We start from the raw sequence: 25,564 nt of genomic DNA on the forward strand, positions 1-25,564 counted from the left end.
AAGCCACTACACCGATGGAAGACAAAACCTTTAATTTAATCAAGTACAATGAGAGTAATAGTATTTGCTCATATAGAAATAAATAATACACATCAGAACTTAAATATTAGATTTACCATAAAATTCACATATTAAATATATTGAAATAAAAATTATGTTTCTTGTTCCATTGATTGGTTTTGATGTAAATTGTATCTACGTTGTAGTTCTTCCTCCATTGCTTCTAATTGTTCTCTACTTTGTTCTTGAGTCATTTGTTCCATTAATTCATGATTGTATGTAGAATGTAACATCAAAGCCAATACTCCAGCTCTAGTAGCCATATTAGATCTAATTTGTCTTTCTTGTTCAACGAGTTCATCAATTTTTAACCATTGTCTTACTCTTTCCATATCTATTTCTGCACGACGCAATTTTTCCCAAACATAATGTTTAACACAACTCTTTTTTGGAGCACGACAAAATTCACCAGTTGCATCAAATACATTAGTAACCAAGGGACATCCGCAAACTTCTGTTTCGCTGATCTTTGGATCTTTACAATGTTCAGGACAAAGTACACGTAATCTTTTACAATAAGTTCTATTAACAGGATTATAAAAATCACAAAACATTACTTGTCCTTCGATACGTGTTTTAAAAATGGAGCCAAATGATGCTTGCGATTCATACTATAAATAAAACAATAATATCAGTAAAACATCATAAGAAAAGCAGAAATATTTTTAAATGTATATTATTTAACAACAACAACAAAAAATTACCTTATTAAAACATTTTTCCATATGTTTAATAGCTGTTCTAGAATGTATCTCATGTCCACAAGTGATACAATACATGCTCATTTCCGTATCATCATTATCATCGACTTCTGCTTGTGGATCTATAGTTGCGTGTTTAGCACGTTCTACTATTCTATCTAATTCTGCATGTCTTTTATCTAATTCCTGAAGTATTCTTCTAACATCATTTTGTTGTTTCCTAACTGATTCTAAAGCTCGTCTATTATTCTGTTCAGCTATACATGGTGTTAACGACCATTCTTGTATACGTTGTGGCAATACTTGATAAATTCTATTAGTTGCAAGTTTTAATCCACATTCGTCTGAACAATATTTACTACCTGGACGTGATTGTTTCGTACAAGCAGGACCATAGCAATGTCGTGGTGGTTCCAAATGTTCATTTCTCTCATTACTTGAATCTCTTCTACGTTTTTTATTAAATTTTAAACCTTTGGTAAAACTTTTAGATGGTTTCAATGGATCACCCAATACTCTACAAGTTCTTTGTATACACCGAAGTTTTAATCGTACAGAAGGACCAAATTTTTTCAAATGTCTACAAGCATCACATTTTCCACAATTATCTGTACGAAGACAACCTGTACATTCTCCACATCGTTTAGATGATTTTTTAACCAATGTTGGATCCCAAGGTGCATCATATTCATATCTAAGTGAACGTTCCTTTTCCTTGTACTTTTTATGCTTTCGATCTTCCTGATCTGTCTTACGTGGTTTATATCGTGTAATCAATGTTGGATCTTCTTCTTTACAACGCTATAAAATAATCATAATAAATAGATTTCAATTAGAAAAAGAATTACATATATAATATGTTTAAATTTTTATCTAAACTTACAATGCAGAAAAATTGTTTAATATGTTTAGCATCTTTCTCAGTTATATTAATACAATCTCCGTGGTACCATTCTTCGCATGCATCACAACCACTGTAACAAATGACAAATATAGTATTTATAGAAATGATATAAAATTGTACAGTTATATAATTTTATGGGAACTTACATCATAAAACGTGAACTGTCAGAACTTCTACAAATACAGTAAGCTTGTCCATCTTGTTTTAATAAAGTAGCTATTTTACTTTTTCTTTCTGGCAGCATAAACTGTTTTGCAATTTCTTCTTTCTGTTGAATAATTATGTGTGATTGCAATTACATATTAATTAAGGTATCATCGTAATTATATAAAATATATACTTACAGATAAACTATTTTGCCTTTTCTCCCCCATAGTTAGAATGATTATACACAATACAGATGTAAATGAATCTTACAAATTGCTAATATATCTTTCAATATTTTCTTTAACACAATGCTTTTAATTAAACTATGCAAATGTATTATTTTTTACTATTTTATAAGTAAACAAATTTTATATCTACTACATAAAACTACTTATATTGTCTTTTTTTTATTCATTATTGTTTACAAGTCACATTCAATTAGTTTTCATCGTAACGATATCAGCGACGAATGCGGACAAAATAGGAATTAAAAAATTAATTAAAAAGATCTTATGCTTTCATTCGATTAATCGTATCGCGATATATTATTCGTGTTATTTTGATTCGATATAAAATAAAATAATTCTGTTAATTGACGTTATAACAAAAATAATATAAATGCATAAAAATAATGACAAATTAAACTAATATTATTTGATTTAACCCTTTAACGTGTGTAATATCATTTTACTCTACTGCGCATGACTGTGCACTAACCTCACACCGCAGTCTATATGATTTGATAGTTTTTTTTGATTTCTCCAACGATAGTTCTGAGGATTGAATTGTTAAAGTTTTATGTGATAATTATAAAAAATAAAAAAAAGGGAAATCAAATATGTCTTTAATGAGAATATTATTCTACTATATGTTTGGACCACGTCTTTTTAAAATTTACGAAGTAACGACAACTGGACGACTTATTGATGTAACTATCTTATTTATTTGATTATATTTACTTGCAATTTTTGGAGGTTATGATTATTTTAATTTGCAGAAATCATATAAACCTAAAGTATTAGAACGATGGAGTGATCGAGTAATAATATCGGTGAGTTTTTAATACCAAATTTTTCATATAAAAATACCTGTCAAATATTTTATGCTAATTTGTATAACATTATTTGAGATGTAAGTATTCTGTCAATGTGTGTACTTGTTTCTGTATAATATTGTCTCTAGTTATATTTAAATACTAATTGCAATAAACTAAAATATAAATTTTATTAACATTCATATCAATATATATTTTATGTAAGTTATTACTTTATTCGTTTATTTGTCTATTGCAATGAAATCTCTAATTATAAGTACATGTATTTTATTACAAGAATATGTGTACATAAATGATTTTTTAAATTTTATTTTTCAGTATACTGCAGTTTGGTCTATAAGTCCGTATGCATTTGCGTCTGCTGCTGTATTTATGTATCTGCAAAGTTATTCTGTGATGGATATAGCATATTATTTAGGTCAAGTTGCAGCTGGTGCAAATGTCATTTTATTTACTTCATTAGCAGTACGTGGTTGTTCCAGAGCTAATAATGCAGTTTATTCGAAATTCTTAAAAGCATTAAAAGATTATCAAGCAAATCCTAATACAACAACTAAACAAGAGTTATGCAAATATGATTTTGACTTTCGTTCTTGGCCTGTAGAATTTCAAGTTTCTACACTAACAGGGTAATCTATTAAAAAGTAATTATAACAATAATTATTTTAATGTCATATGTGATGTTATATATTTTTTTATTAGAGAAAAGAACAGGGAAAAGTTGAGACTGGAAGAAATGAAATCTAATAGTGGAATAAGAGTAATCTTGTCCTTCATCATAGCATACAGTTTCGCTTTGAAATTAATTTATCCTGGCAGTGTCTCTGTCATTAATTGGGCATTACGTAAGTTGATACTTTTTATATCGAACATATATATTTCTTGAATAATTAGATATTTCTATTGTAGATCCAATGCTATTAAAGGGTAGAGTAGATTTAGTAAAACAGGGAGGAGAAAGATATAAACTGGTAACTTCTGATAGAAATCAAATCGATACAATATTTATTGATCAAAGGAAAAAGTAATATATTAATTTCTTTTTTCTGTCTATGTTAAAGTAAAAAATAAGAATTATAATGATATCGTATAGATATTATTCTTTTTTTTTATAGAACTACTAATGGTGATATACTTGTCATCACGTGCGAAGGAAATTGTGGATTTTACGAAACTGGTATTATATCAACTCCATTAAACAAAGGCTATTCTGTCTTAGGATGGAATCATCCAGGTTTTGGTAGCAGTACTGTAAGTATTGTGCTTGCAAATGAGTGAGCTAGATGAGTATTGTAGTAGAACACATTCCGTCGAGAAGAATTGCTATTACTGATAAGTTATTTTACTATTATCACTAATATAAAAACTTAATCTAATTATATTTTATCTATTAACTTTTGTACGTGAAAAGATCATTTTAACTTAAAATTAGAATATATTTTATACATATAGTTGTAGTAATGGCAAGACTTCTTCTTCGGCCAATCTATATTCATATATGACTAACAGTAAGACATCAAACTGACCACAAAGGGTGAACCATATCCAGTACAAGAGGAAAATGCTGTTGATTGTATTATGCAATTTGCTAAACATCAATTAATGTTTCCTGAGAGAAAAATAATACTTTATGGATGGAGTATTGGTGGATATACAGCTACTTGGGCTGCCATGAATTATCCATCTATTCACAGCTTGGTAATTATTATTATTATTATTATTATTATTATTATTATTATTATTATTATTTAATCATTATTAAATTTATTACAATAATCACTTATTACAGGTATTAGATGCTACATTTGATGATATACTTCCATTGGCTATTATGACCATGCCCTTACTAAAAGGAATAGTGCAAGATGTTATAAGATTACATTTTAATTTAAATATAGCAGAACAATTAAATAGGTATAATATATTTTTTTTCTGTCATAATTTAATATACATTTGTAACATACATAATTATTATAAAGTATCTAATAATGAATATATAAAACAAGGTACGATGGGACAGTATTGTTAATAAGAAGAACAAACGATGAAATTGTTTGTAGTCCTGCTAATATTTTAGCTGGAAATCGTGGCAACATGTTGCTGACAAAATTATTATTAAGACGTTATCCATATCTTTTCTCTGATGATTCCGACTCATTAACTATTTTAAATAAATTTCTTTCCGCAAATATTAATGGCAGGAGTAAGTCAAATTTAATTAATAATAATAAAAAATGCAATATATTAATTTTGTAAAATATATAATTGCATAAAAATATTGTATGCATATATTTTTGTTTTCAGGATTGATAATAGAGACACTTGAGATTGATGACAAACATTGTTTGAAATTAATAGCAAACGAGAATCAAAAAAATCATGAGAAAATATCTTATCCTTGTAATCTTGGTCAGAATTGTGATATTAAAACCAAACAACAACTCACTATCTTTTTGGTAGTTATTGAATTATATATTAAAAGGAACAGTGTTAAATTAAAACGAAATATTTGATATATGTGTGTTCTAATTTTGATTTTTTTTTTATAGACAACCATGTATATGAAAGATCAACCATCATCACATTGTACTCCATTGTCTGTAGAGCTTTTTCAACCTGGATGGGATCCAGTATCAGCAATCTCTATGAAATAAACTTTGTAACTTTCTACTTATGCCATAAGAAATTAGAAGATTATGGTTTTTATCTGATATTATTCAAAACTTTTTAATAATATAACTTCTCTTTAATCTTAAGTTTAAGAAATAAGTACTATTTATTATTGAAGAAATTTATTTTTTTCTTTTTTTTTTTTTTAAGTTTTTACTTATTCTTAATATTTTAAAAATCAACTATTAAACATTCGAAACATTTGCATATATAATATATATTTATTCGGTTTTGTTTTTATCTGAAAATCAAATGTTGTATTATTTATGCAAAGGACAGTATAATGCATTTAAAAAAAAAAAAAAAAAAAAATATGCCATAAAACAATTTAAAACGATTATTATAATAACTTACTGTCGTGTAAGTTTTATCGATTTATTATGAAATTGTTTGTTTGTTTTTTTTTTTTTTCATATAAAAATATTTTTTAATCAATTTTTTTTTTTATAGTGTAGAACACATAGTTGACAGTTACAAATTGAATTTATATTTTGCATTTGTATTATTGAATGTTATATTTTAGAAATTCTAAAAAAAAAAAAAAAAAAAAAACAGAGAAATTTGGAAAAAATATTTAGTATTTTCAGTTAATATAATTATTATTTATTTGTCTATATAAATTATTGGTTTTTACATATTGTTGTTATCAAAAGATATTTATTAAGAAGAAATTGTATTTGTATTGAATAGTTTGTGAACGTTGTTTTTTCTTTTTTCTTTTTTTTTACACAGCATAAAAATTTGTTTGTATAAAACATAAAAAGTTGTGTACAAAATAATTTGTACAAGTCAGGAAAAGTGTATAGACATTTTTCTAAATTAAAGTTCATTACTTTTTTTTTTTTTTTTTTTTTGTGTAATATAAATATTATATATAATAATTATGAGGAAGAAATTTTTGTATTTAAGATGAGAAGTTCTCGAATATTAACTACTACTTTATCAATTAGCTCATTGTAAATATGGGCACATATATGACGAAATTTTTATTAAATGTATATTCCACAATAATTATGTTGTTTGAATACAATTTAATGCCAATTTAAGAGCATTTTTCGAATCTTCGAATGGATCTGTTACTTTTGCACGATTAACTGTTACCGGTTTTTCTAAGAAAAATTTCAACGTGTCCTTTGTCTGTTGAAGGAAATATTCCTTTTTGTTGATTTTTTCTAATGCTTTGAAACAACCTTCCAAATTCCAATCAATTTTTCCATCATTCTTATCTTCACTCTATAATCAAATTTATAGTGTCATACAATGAAATTTATCAATTTAAGACACATATATAATTAAAATACTTACCTTTAATAAACCTAAATATACAAGTAAAGTATTATTCAACATTGTAATTTGTTTGTGTTTTACAACATATGCAAAAAGTTCCGCATATAAAATGTCTGTAAGAAGTTCTGCTTTTAATCTAACATTCAAAAGTCTACTTCCACAGAAAGCAGAAACATTCATAATTAATCTGATAAATTCTTCAATAAATTTGAATTCTAATAGCTTCTCATCATCATCATCTTTCACTAAATTCTAAAATAAATAATAATAATTATATATATATATATATAAATGAAAAATTACAAAATTATATTTTAATAAATGAAGGAATGAAAAAAAACAAACCTTGACATATTCAACAAAAGGTTCAGCAGTATTATACTGTAATAGTAATAATTTTTGTTCTGTTGGAGATTGTAAGAAATCTGAAATAGTTACTTTCTTTTCAATTTTGTCCTCTAATAAATTTGTCATAGCACTATTATTATCATTTGCATGATCTTCATTAACATCATCATCATCATCATCATCTGCAACTACATCCTCGTCCACATCCTCATCTATATCCACAACAACAAATTCATTATCATCTACATCCACAAGTTCATGATCATGTTCATCTTCGTACTCTTCCTCATCTTCTTCTTCTTCTTCTATTTCTTCATCTTCATCTTCATTTTCATTTTCATTTTCATTTTCATTTTCATCTTCATCTTCATCATCACTTTCATCTTCACTTAATGTACCTAACGAATCGATACGTTCGAAATTTGTTAAATATTCACGTAAGACAGCACGACCATCTGTTCCAAATGAATTGCCATCTAAGAGTAAATTGTTCAAATAATTTTTATCAGCCATTGCTCGAGCAATGGGGACAGCTCCTCTTGTATGGATTTCGTTAAAACTTAAATTCAATTCCATAAGGGAAGGATGATTTCCTTCAATTCCTAATGCTTCTGCTAATATCAAACTACCTTTTGTTTTTAGCAAACAATCTCCAAGATTTAGATGTTCAAGAGCAGGAAAGTTTGGTAAAATGTCAGCAAGTGCTTGAGCTCCTTGTGGTCCTACCGTATTATCATTAAGATTTAAAACACGTAATCCTGGATTGGCAGATAAACCTTTGGTAAGTGCTATAATTCCTTTATGTGATATACCATTTTGAGGCATTGCAACTTCCTCTAATGTAGTTAATTTTTTAAATACAGATGCCAAAGCTTCGGCACCTTCATTTTCCAATCGATTTCTACCAACTTCAATAACTTTCAGTGCTAATTGCGTACCTGTAATAAAATATTAAGTTATATTAAAATGATATCAAAACTGGTATGTAAGTATTTATATAAATTAAAACACTTACCATCGCGTGAACTATATTGACAACAATCCAATAAAGCTTTGGCTAATATTTTACCTCCAAATATACCGAGTCCATTATTATTTAAATGTAATTCACGAAGGGAATAACATGTCTTAGAAGTTAAAAAATCTGCTAATCCTTTAATACCAATTGGACCAAAAGCATTGTCGCTTAATTCTAATTCGGTGAGCTGGGCACCAGCAGTTGACAAAGAAGTGCCAAGGTGTTCTAATGCTACAGGAATTTCTGCTTTAGATCGACTAGTAAACATGTCTTTCCAAAGAGCTCTTTTTAGAAGGGATCCATTTTTCTGTAAAGCTTGAGCTACAGCTTCTGCTGCATTTGGTCCTAATGTGTTTCCTTCTAAATTGAAGAATTCTAATTGTGGACATTCTTCTATTGCTTTTATTACTTCTATTGCTAAAGAATCAAAAAATATAATATTAAAATATTAATATGATTTTAATAGAAAAAATAATAAGTACTTAATAACTTAACCTCTAAATTTTGTATAATATCTTAACCTTTAAATGTCTATAATATCTTAACGCGTTTAAATATTATTCTTCATGAAATACAAATATATACTATACCATCTTCTTCAGTATCAAGTTTGAGATTTCTTCCTGCAAAAGAAACGCCGGATTTTTCAGCGTTATCCTTTAAAGCATCTTTTAATTCATTTAAGTTAAAAGCAGACATAATTTCTTGAATGTTCCAAATAATCCAGAAACCTTTCACAAAATCTTATTCAATCTTTCTAACTATTTTATTTCAGTTATATTTTTGCTATCAAATGAAAAATATATGGAATTGTTATAAAAAAAGTGCTAAACAAATCGTTTCGTTTTTAGACGCTTGTTATTATATTACCAATTCGTATACGTATAGTTATACACGAAGCAATAAACCATATGGGACGCGGTAATGTACAACAATAAATATTGTTCAAGCTATAGAAATATTATTGAAATAACAATTATATATTATTAAAGAAAATAAACATTGTTTATATTTTTTTTTTTTTTAAATATATATCTTATATAAAAATTAAAAAAACATTTGTAATTGTATTGTTCATAATTAGAAAATTTCAAATAGAATGTATACAATCAGGGTGACCAATTAATAAAAAGATTGTTATCGATACTGGTCAAGCATTGGTTAGTTTATTCAAACTAAAAGTAACTATCAATGTTCCTAGAGACTTTAGCCCGTCTGATCGACACAGTGCCGTAAAATTGATGGGTTTACCAAAAAATTATCGTATGCATAAATAACATTTATTGATTCTTAATTGGTTGAAATTAAGGCGCGCGCACAGCACATTATTCAAATTTCTAATGAAAAAAAAATGTGATGACGTCGGTAAGGAAAATTTTCATGAAAGTATTATTCTCAGTAAAGAACAATAGTATTCTGGTGAGGCGCTGCCTCATATTTCAAACCAATGGAGGATAAAAATATTTCAATACGAAATATTATCAATTAAACTTACTTCAAATTATCATATAATTATCGTACTCGTCTCATATTATCGTAGATTACTGTCACATAATCAAAATTGGATGTACGATTGTACAATGATTTAAATTATGTGACGTTTACGATAATTATTTGATGGATGGGAACACTGGTAACTATGTAATGAACATTGTTATGTTGCAGCACTGAAATTGTGAAAATGGTCAAGAAGAAAGTCTGACCAACGTGATTCTATATAATGCGTGTTCTACGGTATACGCCCGCAATAGTTGTTCAGATTTGATAGTGGTAAGTTGAATAGTCCGGTGGTCCGCACTTATCCGTACTGGTTTCGTGCTGTTCAACATTTCCGTACTTGTATATCGTGTTTCTCTTGTATCGTATTTAGCGGCTACCAACGATTACGACTTAACATCTACGACGACTACTATCAACGGTGACTAGGGATGATGATGACGACTACGACTACGATGAAGAGGTGGATGAAGATACAATAGTAGCAGCCGACAAAGTAGGAAGAATTGTTTATAAAAAAAAAAAAAAAAAAAAAAAAAAAAGGGAGATTATATTATAAGTGTTAAGACGAAATAACGTGGGAGATAGATGATGATGCATCGAGGTATATCCGTTTAATTTGAAGTTGATGGAACTTATGTGCGTATATATAGTTTTGCGTCTTGAACAATGCGAAACTGGTGGTTGTTTTGAGTTGAACATTTTTCCCCAAATAGATAATGGTCGTCGTCGTCGTCGTCATCGTAGTGTGTCCGTGTACATCGTTAACAATCGGCTGAATAGCCGTGCACAGGGGATAAGTGTTTAATTAAAATTATCCATTGGGTATAGTTAGGGAAATAAAAGGGACACAATGTACAAATGCGCTTAGCTGTTGTTCGTGCTCGTGACGACGGAATGCAATGAGCTATGTGGAAATGCGATTACCCGCTCTTTTACGTAGAGGACTACTACGGGTGTTGTGCTTCAACGAATTGTATCCAAGTATTTTAACAAGGATCGACCTTGTCCCGTTGTTCAATTCAATTTTATTATTTCATTCTCGGCGTGTTTCTCGAATCTACCGATAAAAGTCGATCAACGACTTTTATGCCTAAGAGGAGGAGCATCGTCCTCCTCTCCTTGTTATTCTGCAACCTTCAACGCCTTGACGTGATTTACCCGGTTTACCCGCCACACGACGGGTTATGTTTCCCACTTTTATAGGGATCCTAGGTGAGTCCTAGATAACTATATAATTGATCTTCATTATCACCAGAATACTCTTTATATATATATATGTATATATAACTATATAACTATATATCTATATCTATAATATTCTTTAACGGATAAGTTGTCATTTTGATTAACTTTCTTATACTATCATTAATTTATATTATTATTAATTTAGGTGATACCATTTTATTAACAATTAATCAATTTTATTACATTTCAGTTTGTAATATCATAACGTATAATTTTGATTAATTCAATTATCAACTTTTAATACCTTTTTTAGTATAATATGTTAGGCTATTTTTCTAAATTGTGCAGAATGTGTGATCTCAAAAAAAAAAAAAGAAAAAGAAAAAAATAGTAGACAATTTGTAGTATTTTGATTTGTTTAAAGAATATAAATGATTTCTCATGTGTTTGAATTAATTTATTGAAAATTAACATTAATAAAAAAAAGCATTAATAGTATATCTATATATATATGACACATATGAAATTATACAACTTTATACAATATTATGATACAGTGAAAAAAAACAATTTAATAGCTCTCCATTCTACATCTGTTATTAAAAGTTTATTTATGCGTTATTAGAACAAAAACTATTGTTATTATGATAATGTTGGTTAGGATTTATATTTGAAAATAATTCATTCGTTAGAATTGATATAATATTACTTGTAAGAAATGTGATAAAATATTGAAATGTAATAATTGAAAATAAGAATAATATTAATATTTTATTGTATTTTTTCTTTTTTTTTTTTGTGTGTAGACATACAATCGTGGTGGGAGGTGCCAAGTATAGCACACTTCTGTTCATTATTTAGAGCTGCCTTTAATCTTCTAGACTTTGATATTGAGGTATTTAATTATATACTCATTTCTAATTGTAAACATTAAGTAAACATAGCTTATATTATTTAAACAATTGTTTTTATGCTAAATATACCTTGGTATTGCTGTTTTGCAAAGTGTGTACAAAAGTACATTCATTTGCAAAACATTTGCAAAGTGTGTACTTTTTTTATATGTTTATTTTAATATATATATATATATTATGTTTTCTTAGGATTTGGAAGAAGCTTTGTTAACGGATGGAGGTACAGAAGGTCGTTTAGTACAAGAATTAATAGTAAAATTATTAGAAGGTTGTTTACCTAACGATACTCGCAATGACATCTCTACTTTTAATTATCAAATGTTTCTTCGTAGATTGTTCCGAAAAAAATGTCAGGTAAATATAATATCTTTTAATGTTTACATTAATATCAACATTGATTATTTGACAATGTTGTTTATATTGAAATGTATATTTTTTTCTTATAGGAATATAAATGTGAAAATCCATTTAATACAGATGTAGACTTTGAATTATTGCCACTTCGTCAAAAGGTAGAAATATTACGTGCTCTTTGTGACTTCAGATTAGACGCTGAAGACGTAGTAAGTATTCATCTATAATAATTATCTTTAATATAATAAATGTTATGTTAAATGTATATATATATATATATATATATAATATTTAAATAGGAGCAATCTTTAAGTAATCTGGACTCAGATAGTCTGCGAGTTGAACCATTGGGTCATGATCGTAAGAACTCTGCATATTGGTACTTCTACGGCACTCGATTGTACAGGGAGGATTATATCGATACTACTGTTAGTACCTCATTTAAACAGAGCAACAAATCAAGAGAGAAAAAACGTAAAAAACGACGGAACAGAGTGGCGAAAAAGGAAGAGGAAGAGGAGGAGAAGGAGGAAGATAATAATCTAATATATAAAACAAATAACGAAAGGGAAAGTGTATGGCAGGTTGTTTGTTTTACTCAACAAGATTGGAGTCGTTTGGTTGAAAAATTTCGTGATTCAGTAAGTTTGATATATTTTCCACCGATAATGATGATGATGATAAACGAGTAATATTCAATCATCCAAAAATATGAATTATTTATTATATTGTATTTGTTTGTTTGTTTTTTTTTTTAGGAATACGATACAGAGCGTAAGCTTTATCGTACCTTATCAGAAGATTTTATGCCTGAAATACCAAAACTTTTTGATTTGAAAGAGAAACAACAAAGGCGTAAACTTCTACAACATAATAATTCAAGGGTACTTCGTAGTCACGAGCCTGCGACTCAAATGGAAACAGTCATGGTCAGATCAAAGATTAAAACGAAGAATAGTAAAGGAGCTAAGAGAAGTTCACAGAGTGCTAAGAATGTTTATGTTAAAGATAAAAGTTCACCACCTTTAAGTGTACCACCTATACAAAAGAAAGGTAGACAAACTAATAATTCATTAGCATCTGCAGTTGGTCAAATTGTGATACACACTAGAGATGAAGTTGAAAATTTGGAAAAGAAGAAAGGCATTAGTAGTCATGGTGATAATTATGTTTCTTCTAATTATGGATATAAATATGGATATTCATTTGGAATCGAAGAGGAGGAACGTCGTGTAGGTATGCATAAAGTACTTGAAAGCTTAAAAGATCATGTGGACGCATGGCCATTCATTGATCCTGTGGATGAAGAGTATGCTCCTAGGTAAGCACGAATATACCAATTATATATATATATATATATATATATATATATATATATATATATATATATATATATTTATATCATTTAGAATAATTAAATATTTATATATGTAAAAAGAGATGAAATTGTATCATGCATAACATCACAGAATAACCAACGACGTGTTGTTATGCACGTGGATGGTGGATTCTTTGTCAGTGCAAGTGTTTCAAATGAATTTTATTATTCACAGATATTATAGCGTGGTACGAAGACCAATGGATCTTAGCACAATGGAAGAAAAATTGGAAGGTGGATCTTATAAAAGTTTAAGTCTATTCAAACGTGATTTTCGCCTTATTGTAGACAATTGCAGACAATATAATGGTTCTGATAATGGTTAGTAATATTTAAATCTTAAGAATAGAAATTATATCAATAATTAATCAAATATATTAATTTATATTTATATGTTGAATTTTAGAATATACTGAAATGGCAATTAATTTAAAAGAAGCATTTGATAAGGCAGTTAATCGTTATTTGGAATCTGAAGCATCGAGTGATGAAGATCTTTCATCGACAAGATCAGCATCTATGTCTCCTTCGTCTGTTTCTTATCCTGTGACTACTACTTCACCTTCTACGATGCAGCATAATGTAAAAAAGGGCATAAAAAAGTCTACGACGAAAAAATCGAAATCTGTTAAAAGCGAAACAACTCGAGCAAAATCAAAAATTATCGTGGAAGATGAAGAAGAGAAACCAAGTAAAAATTTAAAATTTACCAAAAAAAAAAGAGGTAAAAGAAAAGCTAAGAAAATAAAGACAGAAGATATAGTAGAAGAAGAGGGGGAGGAGGGGGAGGAGGAGGAGGAAGGTGAGGAAGAGGAGGAAGGTGAGGAAGAAGAGGAAGAGGAAGAAGATACAGTGATAAAAAAGGAAGAACGAAATACACAGGAGGAAGAAGAAATTGACAAACCATTATTAAATACTAATGTCGTCAAATCAAAAGGTAAAAAACAACATATTAATACAAACAATGTTTTATTAAAAACGAAAAAGCTGCCGCCTCCTAAAGAACCAGAAGAACTTAAACGTGCTGCTAATAAAAAGAATAAACATCAGCAAAAAAAAGATGTAGAGATCATTCGTTCTGGTAAGGAAGGGAAAAAACGAAAAGAAGATTTTGAAGAAAGTTATGAACCATCTATTATTGCAAAAAGTAGAAGTAGAAAGATAGAAAAGAAAGAACTTGAGAATACATTAATAGCAGAAAATGCAAAGAAGTGTAAATTAAAACGAGTAGAATCTCAAGATAATAATACTACAGATAAATCTCTGCACGTAAAGGTAAAGAAAAATCGTAATAAAAAGGATAAAGAGGAAACAAAAATAAATGTCAAATCGGACGAGGAATTCGATGGTAAGACTATAACGAAAGAAAAAGAAAAAGAAAAGGAAAAGGACAAAAAATCAAAACAGAAGACTGAAGAAAATGTAAACAATGGCGAATTAACAGATCTTGTAGATTCCAAAGAAGTAGAAATAGAAACAAATATACAAAAGTCAAAACAATTTGATACTTGTAAGAAACTTGCTGCGTTAGTAAATAATAAAGATTTGGAGTCACTTGATAGTTTGAAAGATAAGGTAAGTGAAAGACGTCGTGAGGAAAAATTAAAACATGAAAAGGAAAAGCAGAAAAAGAAAGATATTCAGAGTGCATACTCAAAAAAAGTGCCTTCAAATGGTAGTACATTACATGATGGAGATAAAGTCAATTTAAAACGATTGAAGTCTAAAAAGGGCGTAAAAGATGAAAAGTTGGTTGCTATAGGAGACTCAAATAAGAGTCACAACCATGAAATAAGTGATGGTAAGAAAACAAAAAATTCACAAGTTAGACATACCAAAGCATTTGGTAAAGAAGAAAGTTCAGCAATACAAGCCTTAAATCAAGCAACAGAGCAAACGCTTAATGTAAGTTATAAATGTTTCTTTTATTTATTATTAAATTAAATTATTTATAATAAAATATTATATTTTATCAATGTAATATATAATTGTTTTTTTTTTGTTTTTGTTTTTTTAATAATAGGATATAAACAAATGGCTTGACGATGCACCTAGACTTTCGGAATTTTCTTCTGGAAGTGATTCACCAGTATTTCATTCCTCCATTGAATCGAACAAATCAGGACCAAAGTTAGAAGCTCCAAGAAAACGACCAAGTTCAATTAAAATTTTTGGACCTCATGGCCCAACTAGACCAAAAAAAATACAACGTACTATAGATCGTTTACAACCTGGTAAAAGCAAGGGAAATTTATTATTAAAGAAACCATTAAATTTATCTTCTTCCAATGTTAGTGATATACCTACTCATCAATCTACTAGTGATAATGTTAAACCTAGTACAGATGTTAAAGAGGAACCAAAACTTAGTTTAGGAACTGTATTGAAGAACGCTGATTCAATACAATTAATCTGTAAAGGTTTAGTCTCATCACCAAATCCTAATTTTTCAAATGACGATGAAGAGGATGATCATACTGCAGTATCGGTAAATTCAACATCGAATACTGTTGAAGAAAAATTACCTGCTAACAAAGGGACAATATTACCATTGACAACAGTGGAAGAAACCAAGGATAATAATGTTTGTACAGAAGAAGTTCAAAAGCAAAAATCTACAACGCCAAATTTAAGTGCTTGGTTCAAAGCTTTTGGGGCACCAAAATCAAAAAAGAAAGACGAAGAGGTAGAAGAAGGCGTGCCAAAGAAAGATGGAGAAGTACAAGAAACGATCTGCAATAGACCTAGACGCATGAGCACAGGTGGTAGCAGTTTAAGTGAATCACTTTCTAGTTTTTCACAAGAATCTCCACCGGGCCGCTATTCTGGTCGATCACCGCAAAATCAACCTGTAGTGACTACAACTGAGACACAAATACGAGGTGCTGGATTTTATCAGGATGCTTTGTCGACTGGTAGTAGTCCTTATAATAGTCCCTATTATGCTACACCGCCGAGATATAGTGCCCAATTACCTCCTACTCCATCACCCCAAAATCATCCATTGTCTCCAGCATATCCATCTCCTGCGTCATATGAACAAACTCCAATATATCCTCAGATACCATCCCAAACTCCTCAAGTATATCCAAAAACATCATCCCAAGAAAATTCTAACGAAGCTTATCGACAGCTGTCTCCTACATTCTCTGCTCAAAATAATTTTCCACAAGGTTCATCACAAAGTGAACCTTACCCACAACAAATATCGTCTACTAACCAAACTCAATCCGCCGGGTATTCTCAACACTCTCCACAACCATTACATCCAGTTTTTTCACAGCCTTCACCTCAAGCACCATCTAATTATTCCCAACCATCGCCTCAACAGTCAACTACGCCAAAATATTCTCAACCTTCTCCTCAACCAAGTTCATCTATCAATTATTCTCAAAACTCTCCACAAGCAACGTCTAACTTTTCACATCCTTCGCCACAGCAACAACATTCTCCGTATTCTCAACCTTCTCCTCAGGCACCTTCGAATTATTCACGACCATCTTCGCCTCAACAACATTCTCCATTTCCACAATCTTCTCCACAACAATCGACTGTATATTCTCGAGCTTCTCCTCAACCACCACCAGTATATTCACAGCAGCCTACACAATCTCCACATTTTTCACAGCCTTCGCCTCAAACACATTCAAATAATTTCTCTCAACCATCACCTCAACCACTCCCAGCATATTCACAAACATCTCCAAAGCCACAAAACTTTTCACAAACATCTCCACAACAAATACAAACATTCTCGCAACACTCTCCACAAACGCCACCTGCGTACTCTCAATCTTCTCCACAAGCACAAGTTTCCTATTCTCAACCTTCGCCACAAAACAATTCCTATTCTCAACCATCTCCTCAACAACCACCACCTAATTATTCTCAACCTTCTCCTCAGCAACCACCACCGAATTATTCTCAACCTTCTCCTCAACAACCACCACCTACTTATTCTCAACCATCTCCTCAGCAACCACCACCTAATTATTCTCAACCATCTCCTCAACAACCACCGCCTACTTATTCTCAACCATCTCCTCAACAACCACCGCCTAATTATTCTCAACCATCCCCTCAAAAACCGCCTAATTATTCTCAGCCATCTCCTCAACAACCACCACCTACATATTCTCATCCATTACATTCACCCCAAACACCACCTAACTATTCACAATTGTCTCCACAGCAACAAGCAGCAGGAGTAAGTTATCCTCAACCATCTCCTCAACCATCGCATGTTTATTCTCAACCTTCTCCTCAACAGAAATCTGTATGTACCTCTCAACAACAATCTACTACATACTTACAATCACCTCCACAACAAGCTACGAATTATGCGCAATCTCAACCAAAAGCTCCTGAGGATTATACGTCAAACACGATAGCAGCATCTTCAAGTTATTCACAAAACTTTAAGCAAACTCATTCATATTTACAATCTCCTACATTGTCAGTGAATGAATCGGAAAGGAGACAAGAATTTTTGAAGTCTAATAATAGTGATAAAACTTCGCCTGAGGAACAACGCAATTTTATCGTTCAGCCAGAATCGTCAATGAATTTGAATACCAATCATCAAATTTATCAACCTACGAATCAATTTCCTTCAGCATATCCAAATAATTTTTCTAACAGTGATATGCAAAGATCGAGTAGTAGACATGGTAATCAAGAACCACCACCATCACAACAACAACAACAGCAGCAGCAACAACAGCAACAACAGCAGCAACAACAACAACAACAACAACAACAATCGCAACAGCAATCACAGCAAACATTGCAAGAACGACCAAATTTTACTGATCTTAGTGATTCTGTAAATGTTCAAAAATATACTCAACAAAGAACGTTCCTTAACAAAAATGCAAGTACCGGAGATCAAATTCAAGCACAAGATCAATCACAGCTTTTAGCATTTCAACAAAATTTAACTGCACATGAGTCACTTTATCAAAGTGGATTTCAACTTTCGGGATATCCTGTAACTAATTCTAGACCAGTATATCACAGTCCACATTATTTTGATGCTGGCTCGAAAGCTGCTAGTGGTGGAACTTCAAGCACAACAAGTGGCAATCTTCCTCCTGTAAAAAAGCGTGTATATAATGAATCGTCAAATGAATCATCGCGCGCTATGCCACAAGAATCTACTATACGACCTGGACAAGAACAATTTATTTATGATTCAATGATAGCACTTTCACAACCAGAAGCAGTTTCAGCTAGTCAATTTGAAAGTGTATTTGTTGGAACTTTAGCAGATTCAGTTGCCACCAGTCCTGCATATGCACGATTGGGTTTAGGTTTAGTAAGTCGTACTAATAAAGAACAACAATTATTAACAATTCCTAGACCACCACCAGCAAAACCAGAACATTTGACTTATGCACGTAGTCCTGTATCGGGGACCGCTGAATTGGATTTGAATCTCTTACAAAGTATACAAAATGCAGCAGCCAAAAATTCATCAGGAATATTGTCAATGCCAAGAAGAGTGGGAGAAACAACAGCAGCACCTCCTGCACCGGTTACGACTAGGGCGAAGAAAAGTAAAAAGAGTAAACAGCAACAACAAGAACAACAAAATGTCACTGCCTTATCGTCTACAGTTAGTACAGATCAACAAGCGAGCGGCAGTATACCGAATTTTTCTCAATATTCAGGCACTCCTGGAGACATTGGCTTAAAAAATACTTCGGTAATACCGCCAAGTGGGAGTGCCTTCAATTTTGCTGCACCAACCAGTACCGCCACAAGCAGTTCACCCTTTTACGATAAGGATGCATCTGCTGCAGCAGCAGCATTTGCGTTTTTAGATGAATTTCGTAACACGAATTCTTATTACAGTATGGCGCTTAGACAACAACAGCAACAACAACAGCAGCAACAGCAAGTTGTACCAGTAACAGATACTGTGCAATCATCTTGTAACAAACTTAGTAATCAAACTCCAAGAAATTATGCACCTCATCCATTTCTTCATTCTGCACAAAGATCAGCTGCTTATGGGCCCCACGTATCTGCTTACGTTCCACCTCATGGTCCAAATCTAACAGTGGATCCTGCCTATCAACAATATCTTCATTCCTTTTATGCTCTACAACCACCACATCATCATAGACCGTCCTGGCTTTAGCCATTACAATTGATATAAAGTATATTTTACACATTACATAATATTTCGGTGGACATATTGTTTTACATATATATATATATATATATATATTTTAATTTAAAGACAATGTTCTTCTTTAAAATCGAAGTTCATTAATGTTTCAAATATGAAAGTAATATAAAATTATAATAGTAATGAGTATAAACGAATGACAAATATAATAGTGTAATTATAATTACAATTATTTTAGGCTTTTATTATTTTTGATTTAATTCCAAGAAAAAATGACTATTATTGTTATTTATACTATTATTAACATAGCAATATTTCCACCGAAACTTTGTCTTCTTTCATGTTACATTTTCTCGTTTTTTTTTTTGTATTTTTTTTTTTTTATTATTAATACTTATTCGTTTAGCATTTTTACAAATTGTCAATATAAACTTTTGTTTTCTATTCACTAACGTATTATGTATGCATGTATATAAAAATAAGCCCACTTTATAATATTAGGGAATTTTTGATAGTTTTTTAAAAAATCATTACAAAAGAAATGAAGTGTAGCTAAAATTCAAGTTATAACTTTTTATCGAAAAGTTCCTCGAAGTTAATGAGCATTCTCCGTTTTCTTTTTTTTTTTTTTTGGTTTTTTCTTTGATATGTCGGGACATATTTTATGCAATATTTAAATATATGTAGAATAAGAGGAACTGTTGTCGACTTTACCATTCATTGTTAATTAGTTTCCTTTCCTATTTTCTGTTTTATTGATGAAGTCTAATCGTTAGATTTATCAATGTATCGAAATTATGATTTAAAAAAAACAAACAAGTTATGTATAGTACCGAGTGCACTATCGCAAAGTGTATGTTATATAGTATATATATAAATATACATATATATAAGTTTACTTATAAGTTAGAACACGTTTCATTGTACATAAAATACATATCTATTATAGATAATGTGCTCGGTGTGTGTAAGTTTTCAAAATCCAAAATATTAAAATGAAATGACGAAGGATAATGATAGTATAATATACGTTGGAATATGATCATTACAAGCGAATATATAAATTATAAAATACGAGTAAAACATTATCTATATATTATGTGTATAGCTACGCACCAGAGAGAAGGTATGTATCATATTGCTGTCGTATATATATATATACATATATATATGTATATATACGAGATATATATATATATATATTAACTATCAATCCTGTATTTGAGAATCGTGTACCGTCGTAGAGCGGTTTATCAAAACTTATAAATATATACAAATATATTGTAAATGTATATTGTAAATGTATTGACAACAGATTAAAGCACAGTTTGTTACAAAATTATTTTTACTTTATTATACTATTAGCCAATAATTGTTTTATTGGTATATATTATTATAATAATATTATAATATATTCCCTGTTGTTAGGGAATCTTTGGAAAAAGAAAATTTGAAAAATATGAATCGATAAAGCAGATAAAAATAAAGTAATAATAATAATAATATATTTTAGAAGAGTGATGGTATTGGTACGTTAAAAAAGAATTAGTAGAGTAAATACGATATTCTTTCGTAATTCTATAAATAGTAGTTTTAAACGAAAGTAGGAAAGGATGATGGTATCGTTTTCTAGAAAAGGCGCGTTCGATTTCGATTTAAAGTTCGAAGCGCCGCCACATTTGATAGGTGAGAGTGGGGGAAATGATCGACGAATGGCGGGCTACGAATGCCAAATGATTGGGATGCGCGCGCATGATGCCATTTCGACAGTCGACGTTTACCCGCGAATTAGGAGGATGCGACAGTCGTACGTTTAATACGCGTCAAGAGTGCGCCGGTCGTGTATCCAATACTTCTACGCGTCTATCATTTTGACGCATTATAAAACGTTAAACTGGCGCGTTTTCGATTACCTTTCAGCGTAATAAGGAACATTGGTTTTACTATTAGAAGGATGACCACGGAAATTGATAAAGATGAGCTGAAAAAACGTTTGACGCCGTTACAGTGGCACGTGACACAAGAAAAAGGAACCGAGAGGTAGACACAATGATATATATATTTTTTTCTTTCTACATCTTATATCTTTTTGGTTAACTTATGCTGTTCCTTTTTCCAATTTACACACAACAAATTTTCTATTTTTATTATATATTTATCATAGATATATTTGACGTGATTTATACTTTATCATCTTAAAATAATATGTTAGTTTCTTTGAAACGTCGTTATCACTGCTTTATATCATCCTCTTTTCTCTTAGTTTCACAATGTCGCAATATTGATGTCAAAATTGTCATTTATTATATCAGCTAATTATGTCAGATGATATTTTACAATCTTTCACTGTATTTTTATTTATAAATTGCAAATGTTTATCATTTATGTATGATACTTGTCACATATAATTTTAAGATTAGTAAGTACTTATTTTTTTCAATACTAAATATGAAATCACGTTGAAGGCCAATTTAGTTATAGACACAGATAAAAATAACTTTTTCAAGAGCGATCGCTGTCTTTTTACGTCATGGCCAAGTAGTTTAAAAATAACATTTCGTATGTTGTAATTAACCTCTTTTTAATTTAATGTAATACTGAATGATAAATGTGTATTATAATTATATTTTATTTTACTCAGGCCATACACTGGTTGCTACAATAAATTTTATCAAAATGGTACATACACGTGTATCGTCTGTGATCAAGAATTATTCTCTTCTGACACTAAATATGACAGTGGATGTGGTTGGCCTGCATTTAATGAAGTTTTAGATCAAGGACGAATTAAGTTAACCAAAGATACCTCTCATGGTAAGCAAACTCTTGTTTCATTAATTATTTACATTTAATGCTCATAAACTATTATGCTCATATATATACATATATTTGACATAATGATGTAGTATTTCCTTATTCATTTTATTCTTACATCATACGAGGATATCTAACGATATGCAGGTAAACTGATGATTATCTAATGGAAAATACAAATGATTTATCAATGGGAAATTAAAAGCTTTAGTCTCTATCTATGATATTAGATTTTAGCATTACCTGCTTATTATGGTGTCTTCGCTCTCTTCACACATTACAATCTTAATCCATCATTAAAAACCTTCCTATAACCATTTCTTTTATATTTCATTGCCTTCTTAGTAGTTCTATTCTAATCTCTATCTATTTATCATTATATATATATATATAGTATAATCTCACTAATCCGGCACTTCAATAGACCTACACGTCCAATAATCCGGCACCCCCGCCAGCGCCACCCTCGCCCCTCTACGCCTATACGCACCGTCTATAATCCAGTAATCCGAACATTCCAATAATCCGGCACTCTATGGTTTTTAATAGTGCCGGATTAGTGAGATTGTACTATATATATATATATCAGTAGAGGGATGTAATATTTTGTTGAAAATATCTTTCTACTGGTTTAGAATAATTCATTTAATATTTCTGCATGTATATTACTGAAATAATATTGAAATTGATTAATTACACGATATAATATAATATATGTTTTTTTTTTATAGTATATTATATGATCTGGCTTTTATTTGTACATGGGTAAAATGTTGTAGATATTACATTGGTTTTTTTTTATATTTTTTTAAATCTATAAAATTCTAAGGAAGGCAGAATTCCTAATACCTTATATTCTTCCTGCATGTCCATGCTTAGAGTGTGATTGTGTTAGACTTACATCAAATTCTTTTAATTATTATTATTACTGAAATGTTAGACATCAATTGCAAACAATAAATCTTTTTTTCGTCTAATTAATATATTACAACAACAAAAAAACATAGTAGTTCTAGCATCTCTTATAATAATATATTTGCAAATAAAATAGCACATAACTTTGTAATATTGTGGCTTCTTATAATATAATTTTTACTCTGTGGCCTTTAGTAATATCAAAATTAAATAATTATATATATATATATATATATTTTTTTTTATTTCTAATACAGCCTTCGCAGTAATATATGTGGTGTAGATGAATAATAATGATCTTTTATGTGCCAATATATAGTAGTAAAATTATATCAAATGAAGAAGAAACATTACATATTACTACATTGTAAAATAGAATAGAGTCATCTTTTAACAAATTCAATTGTTATTTGTATAACTTTTTGATTAATATAAAAAGATGATCAGCAGGTATATCAATAAAAATTATATGTATAATAATAATAATAATAATAATAACTTTAACTACTGACTTCTTCAAATTGAATAAATTACAATCAGTAAAAATTGGAACTACGATTACTATAGAATAAATTTGAAGAATAGTTGTTATATGCAAGGTAATATTGTGTAGGAAAAATGTCTACTTAAGTAAGAAATATTAATTAGTGTAACTTATAAGTCCTACTACTTCTTCGCCACTACTATTGCTGGGAGGCATTTGAAAGTTTACTCAAAAGGGTGTGGGTCTGCGTTTAATCACACTCTATTATTGTCTTTCCTTTGTCTTCCTACTGCTCCGCTACCAACCACTTCACTCTCACCATTGAAACACGAAAATCCCGTCACTACACGACGTGTAGTTGGTGGCAATCTACTACTGCTGATCGCAAACCCAGATATGGTGCGGACTGAAGTGACCTGTTCAAAATGCGGTTCACACCTGGGACATGTATTCAACGATGGTCCAAAACCTACGAGGAAGCGTTTCTGCATCAACTCTGCTTCGATACTCTTTCATCCAGCAGGGGAAGAAAAGAAATAAATGTTCTCTTTAAATGAAGAAAGAAGAGAGACATTTTTTTTTTACAATTAATTCTTCTGTTAGCTTCAAAACATTTAAACGCAGTTTGATAGTTTTTTTTTTCTTTTTTTTTTTCATTAAGAATCTCTCCTTTAACATCAATCAATTGCGCTTTCTTGTTTTATAAACAAACAAGATTATCTTCAATTGTAACAACGTATATATATATATATAATGCGTTATTAATAATTGCAAATTAGCATATTCATATTATTAATAAGTATGGTCAATTAAAGTTTCACAAAGCATATTTGATATGACATACAATTATTAAGCTTTCAGCGCTTCCATGCTGATGATGGTATTGTATCGAGTTAAAAGTCAAAAAAAGCTTGACTTATATAATATAAGATATAATATCCCTATACATATTATACAACTGCACCTTGATGTAATCATTTCTAACTCAACTAACATGATATTATATGTCTTTTTTATAATCAGATCTGAATTGTGCAACATATTATGTATATATATATAATTATCATACAATTAATACAAAAAAAAAAAAAAAAAGAAAAGTGATAAAAATATGATTTTCTAAGAGTCCATACTATTTTTACAAATGTGTATAAAAAAGCTGCAATATGTAAATAGTTAACTATATATATATATATATATATATATATATATATCCTAACAATATTAAAAAAAAAAAAACCATTCGAAGAATCAAATGGGGCTATTATTATTTGTAACCTTCGTTCTTTTATATATTTTACTAGGGGTGCACACAATCAGTCCGATACCTTTGTTAATAAACAAATAATTCGCAATAAAATAATATTGCGATTATAAATTGAGATATAAACTATCCTATCTTTCAAATTGGATGAAATTGCACACAGTGTGCACAATTTTATGAAAATCAGTTCAGTAGTTTAGGAGTCTATTGCGGACAAACAACGAATATTAAGATAAATGATTTTAAAAAGGAAGGACATTAACATTAAGGGATAATTGTAATAAAATATTATAATATTTGTTTGTTACAAAATGTTTCCTTATATTGTAACATTTCAAAACAAACTAAAAGGTGTTACAGTACAATATATATACGTAAAATTCTAGGCGTTATTTATTTTTTTTTTCTTCTTTTCTTTTTCCTTTTTCTTT

The 25,564-nt window shown here is 29.8% G+C and overlaps 5 protein-coding genes across 6 annotated transcripts; 3 read left to right on the top strand and 2 right to left on the bottom strand.

The window, feature by feature from the left end:
* Positions 1-15: 15 nt before the first annotated feature.
* On the bottom strand, positions 16-2,254 carry LOC107072695 (CXXC-type zinc finger protein 1). Its single transcript, XM_015332833.2, has 5 exons — positions 2,010-2,254; positions 1,812-1,933; positions 1,645-1,735; positions 765-1,562; positions 16-671 (listed from the first exon to the last, which is right to left on the bottom strand). Exons 1-5 carry the CDS (start codon positions 2,037-2,039, stop codon positions 153-155), a joined length of 1,560 nt encoding a protein of 519 aa, XP_015188319.1. The 5' UTR covers positions 2,040-2,254; the 3' UTR covers positions 16-152.
* Positions 2,255-2,424: 170 nt separating this feature from the next.
* On the top strand, positions 2,425-5,577 carry LOC107072694 (phosphatidylserine lipase ABHD16A). Its single transcript, XM_015332832.2, has 11 exons — positions 2,425-2,740; positions 2,810-2,863; positions 3,185-3,495; positions 3,569-3,711; positions 3,776-3,890; positions 3,982-4,117; positions 4,400-4,564; positions 4,656-4,780; positions 4,873-5,069; positions 5,171-5,322; positions 5,416-5,577. The coding sequence occupies exons 1-11, from the start codon at positions 2,651-2,653 to the stop codon at positions 5,518-5,520; spliced, it is 1,593 nt and encodes a 530-aa protein (XP_015188318.1). The 5' UTR covers positions 2,425-2,650; the 3' UTR covers positions 5,521-5,577.
* Positions 5,578-6,116: 539 nt separating this feature from the next.
* On the bottom strand, positions 6,117-9,080 carry RanGAP (Ran GTPase activating protein). Its single transcript, XM_015332831.2, has 5 exons — positions 8,780-9,080; positions 8,187-8,606; positions 7,169-8,109; positions 6,842-7,075; positions 6,117-6,769 (listed from the first exon to the last, which is right to left on the bottom strand). The coding sequence occupies exons 1-5, from the start codon at positions 8,886-8,888 to the stop codon at positions 6,548-6,550; spliced, it is 1,926 nt and encodes a 641-aa protein (XP_015188317.2). The 5' UTR covers positions 8,889-9,080; the 3' UTR covers positions 6,117-6,547.
* A 740-nt stretch (positions 9,081-9,820) lies between these two features.
* Positions 9,821-20,995, top strand: LOC107072690 (uncharacterized). Its single transcript, XM_089173008.1, has 10 exons — positions 9,821-9,959; positions 10,060-10,901; positions 11,681-11,769; positions 11,978-12,142; positions 12,235-12,351; positions 12,442-12,783; positions 12,901-13,463; positions 13,696-13,841; positions 13,927-15,425; positions 15,544-20,995. Exons 2-10 carry the CDS (start codon positions 10,874-10,876, stop codon positions 19,663-19,665), a joined length of 7,071 nt encoding a protein of 2,356 aa, XP_089029134.1. The 5' UTR covers positions 9,821-9,959; positions 10,060-10,873; the 3' UTR covers positions 19,666-20,995.
* Positions 20,996-21,243: 248 nt separating this feature from the next.
* SelR (methionine sulfoxide reductase SelR) lies at positions 21,244-25,518 on the top strand. Of its 2 annotated transcripts, none has more exons than XM_015332844.2 (3): positions 21,244-21,696; positions 22,298-22,470; positions 24,228-25,518. In XM_015332844.2, exons 1-3 carry the CDS (start codon positions 21,611-21,613, stop codon positions 24,407-24,409), a joined length of 441 nt encoding a protein of 146 aa, XP_015188330.1. In that variant the 5' UTR covers positions 21,244-21,610; the 3' UTR covers positions 24,410-25,518. The 2 variants fall into 2 exon arrangements, with proteins under 2 accessions (XP_015188330.1, XP_015188331.1); XM_015332845.2 differs by having other exon boundaries at positions 21,280-21,696; positions 24,264-25,518.
* The last annotated feature ends 46 nt before the right edge of the window (positions 25,519-25,564 follow it).

This window comes from Polistes dominula, unplaced genomic scaffold (assembly GCF_049000335.1).
Source record: "Polistes dominula isolate Pdom_NZ unplaced genomic scaffold, Pdom_raw_medaka contig_22, whole genome shotgun sequence".
Lineage (NCBI taxonomy): Eukaryota > Metazoa > Arthropoda > Insecta > Hymenoptera > Vespidae > Polistes > Polistes dominula.

Coding starts and splice junctions, on each gene's coding strand:
- LOC107072695 (XM_015332833.2), bottom strand. CDS start 2,039: ATGGGGGAGAAAAGGCAAAATAGTTTATCT. Junction 1,736..1,811: donor GACAGTTCACGTTTTATGAT/GTAAGTTCCCAT, acceptor CATTTGTTACAG/TGGTTGTGATGCATGCGAAG. Junction 1,563..1,644: donor TTAAACAATTTTTCTGCATT/GTAAGTTTAGAT, acceptor ATTATTTTATAG/CGTTGTAAAGAAGAAGATCC.
- LOC107072694 (XM_015332832.2), top strand. CDS start 2,651: ATGTCTTTAATGAGAATATTATTCTACTATATGTTTGGACCACGTCTT. Junction 2,864..3,184: donor GTGATCGAGTAATAATATCG/GTGAGTTTTTAA, acceptor TTTATTTTTCAG/TATACTGCAGTTTGGTCTAT. Junction 5,323..5,415: donor AACAACTCACTATCTTTTTG/GTAGTTATTGAA, acceptor TTTTTTTTATAG/ACAACCATGTATATGAAAGA.
- RanGAP (XM_015332831.2), bottom strand. CDS start 8,888: ATGTCTGCTTTTAACTTAAATGAATTAAAAGATGCTTTAAAGGATAAC. Junction 7,076..7,168: donor CTTTTGTTGAATATGTCAAG/GTTTGTTTTTTT, acceptor TATTTATTTTAG/AATTTAGTGAAAGATGATGA. Junction 6,770..6,841: donor TATATTTAGGTTTATTAAAG/GTAAGTATTTTA, acceptor ATTTGATTATAG/AGTGAAGATAAGAATGATGG.
- SelR (XM_015332844.2), top strand. CDS start 21,611: ATGACCACGGAAATTGATAAAGATGAGCTGAAAAAACGTTTGACGCCG. Junction 21,697..22,297: donor CAAGAAAAAGGAACCGAGAG/GTAGACACAATG, acceptor TATTTTACTCAG/GCCATACACTGGTTGCTACA. Junction 22,471..24,227: donor AACCAAAGATACCTCTCATG/GTAAGCAAACTC, acceptor CACGACGTGTAG/TTGGTGGCAATCTACTACTG.
- LOC107072690 (XM_089173008.1), top strand. CDS start 10,874: ATGTTTCCCACTTTTATAGGGATCCTAG. Junction 12,143..12,234: donor TGTTCCGAAAAAAATGTCAG/GTAAATATAATA, acceptor TTTTTCTTATAG/GAATATAAATGTGAAAATCC. Junction 13,842..13,926: donor ATATAATGGTTCTGATAATG/GTTAGTAATATT, acceptor GTTGAATTTTAG/AATATACTGAAATGGCAATT.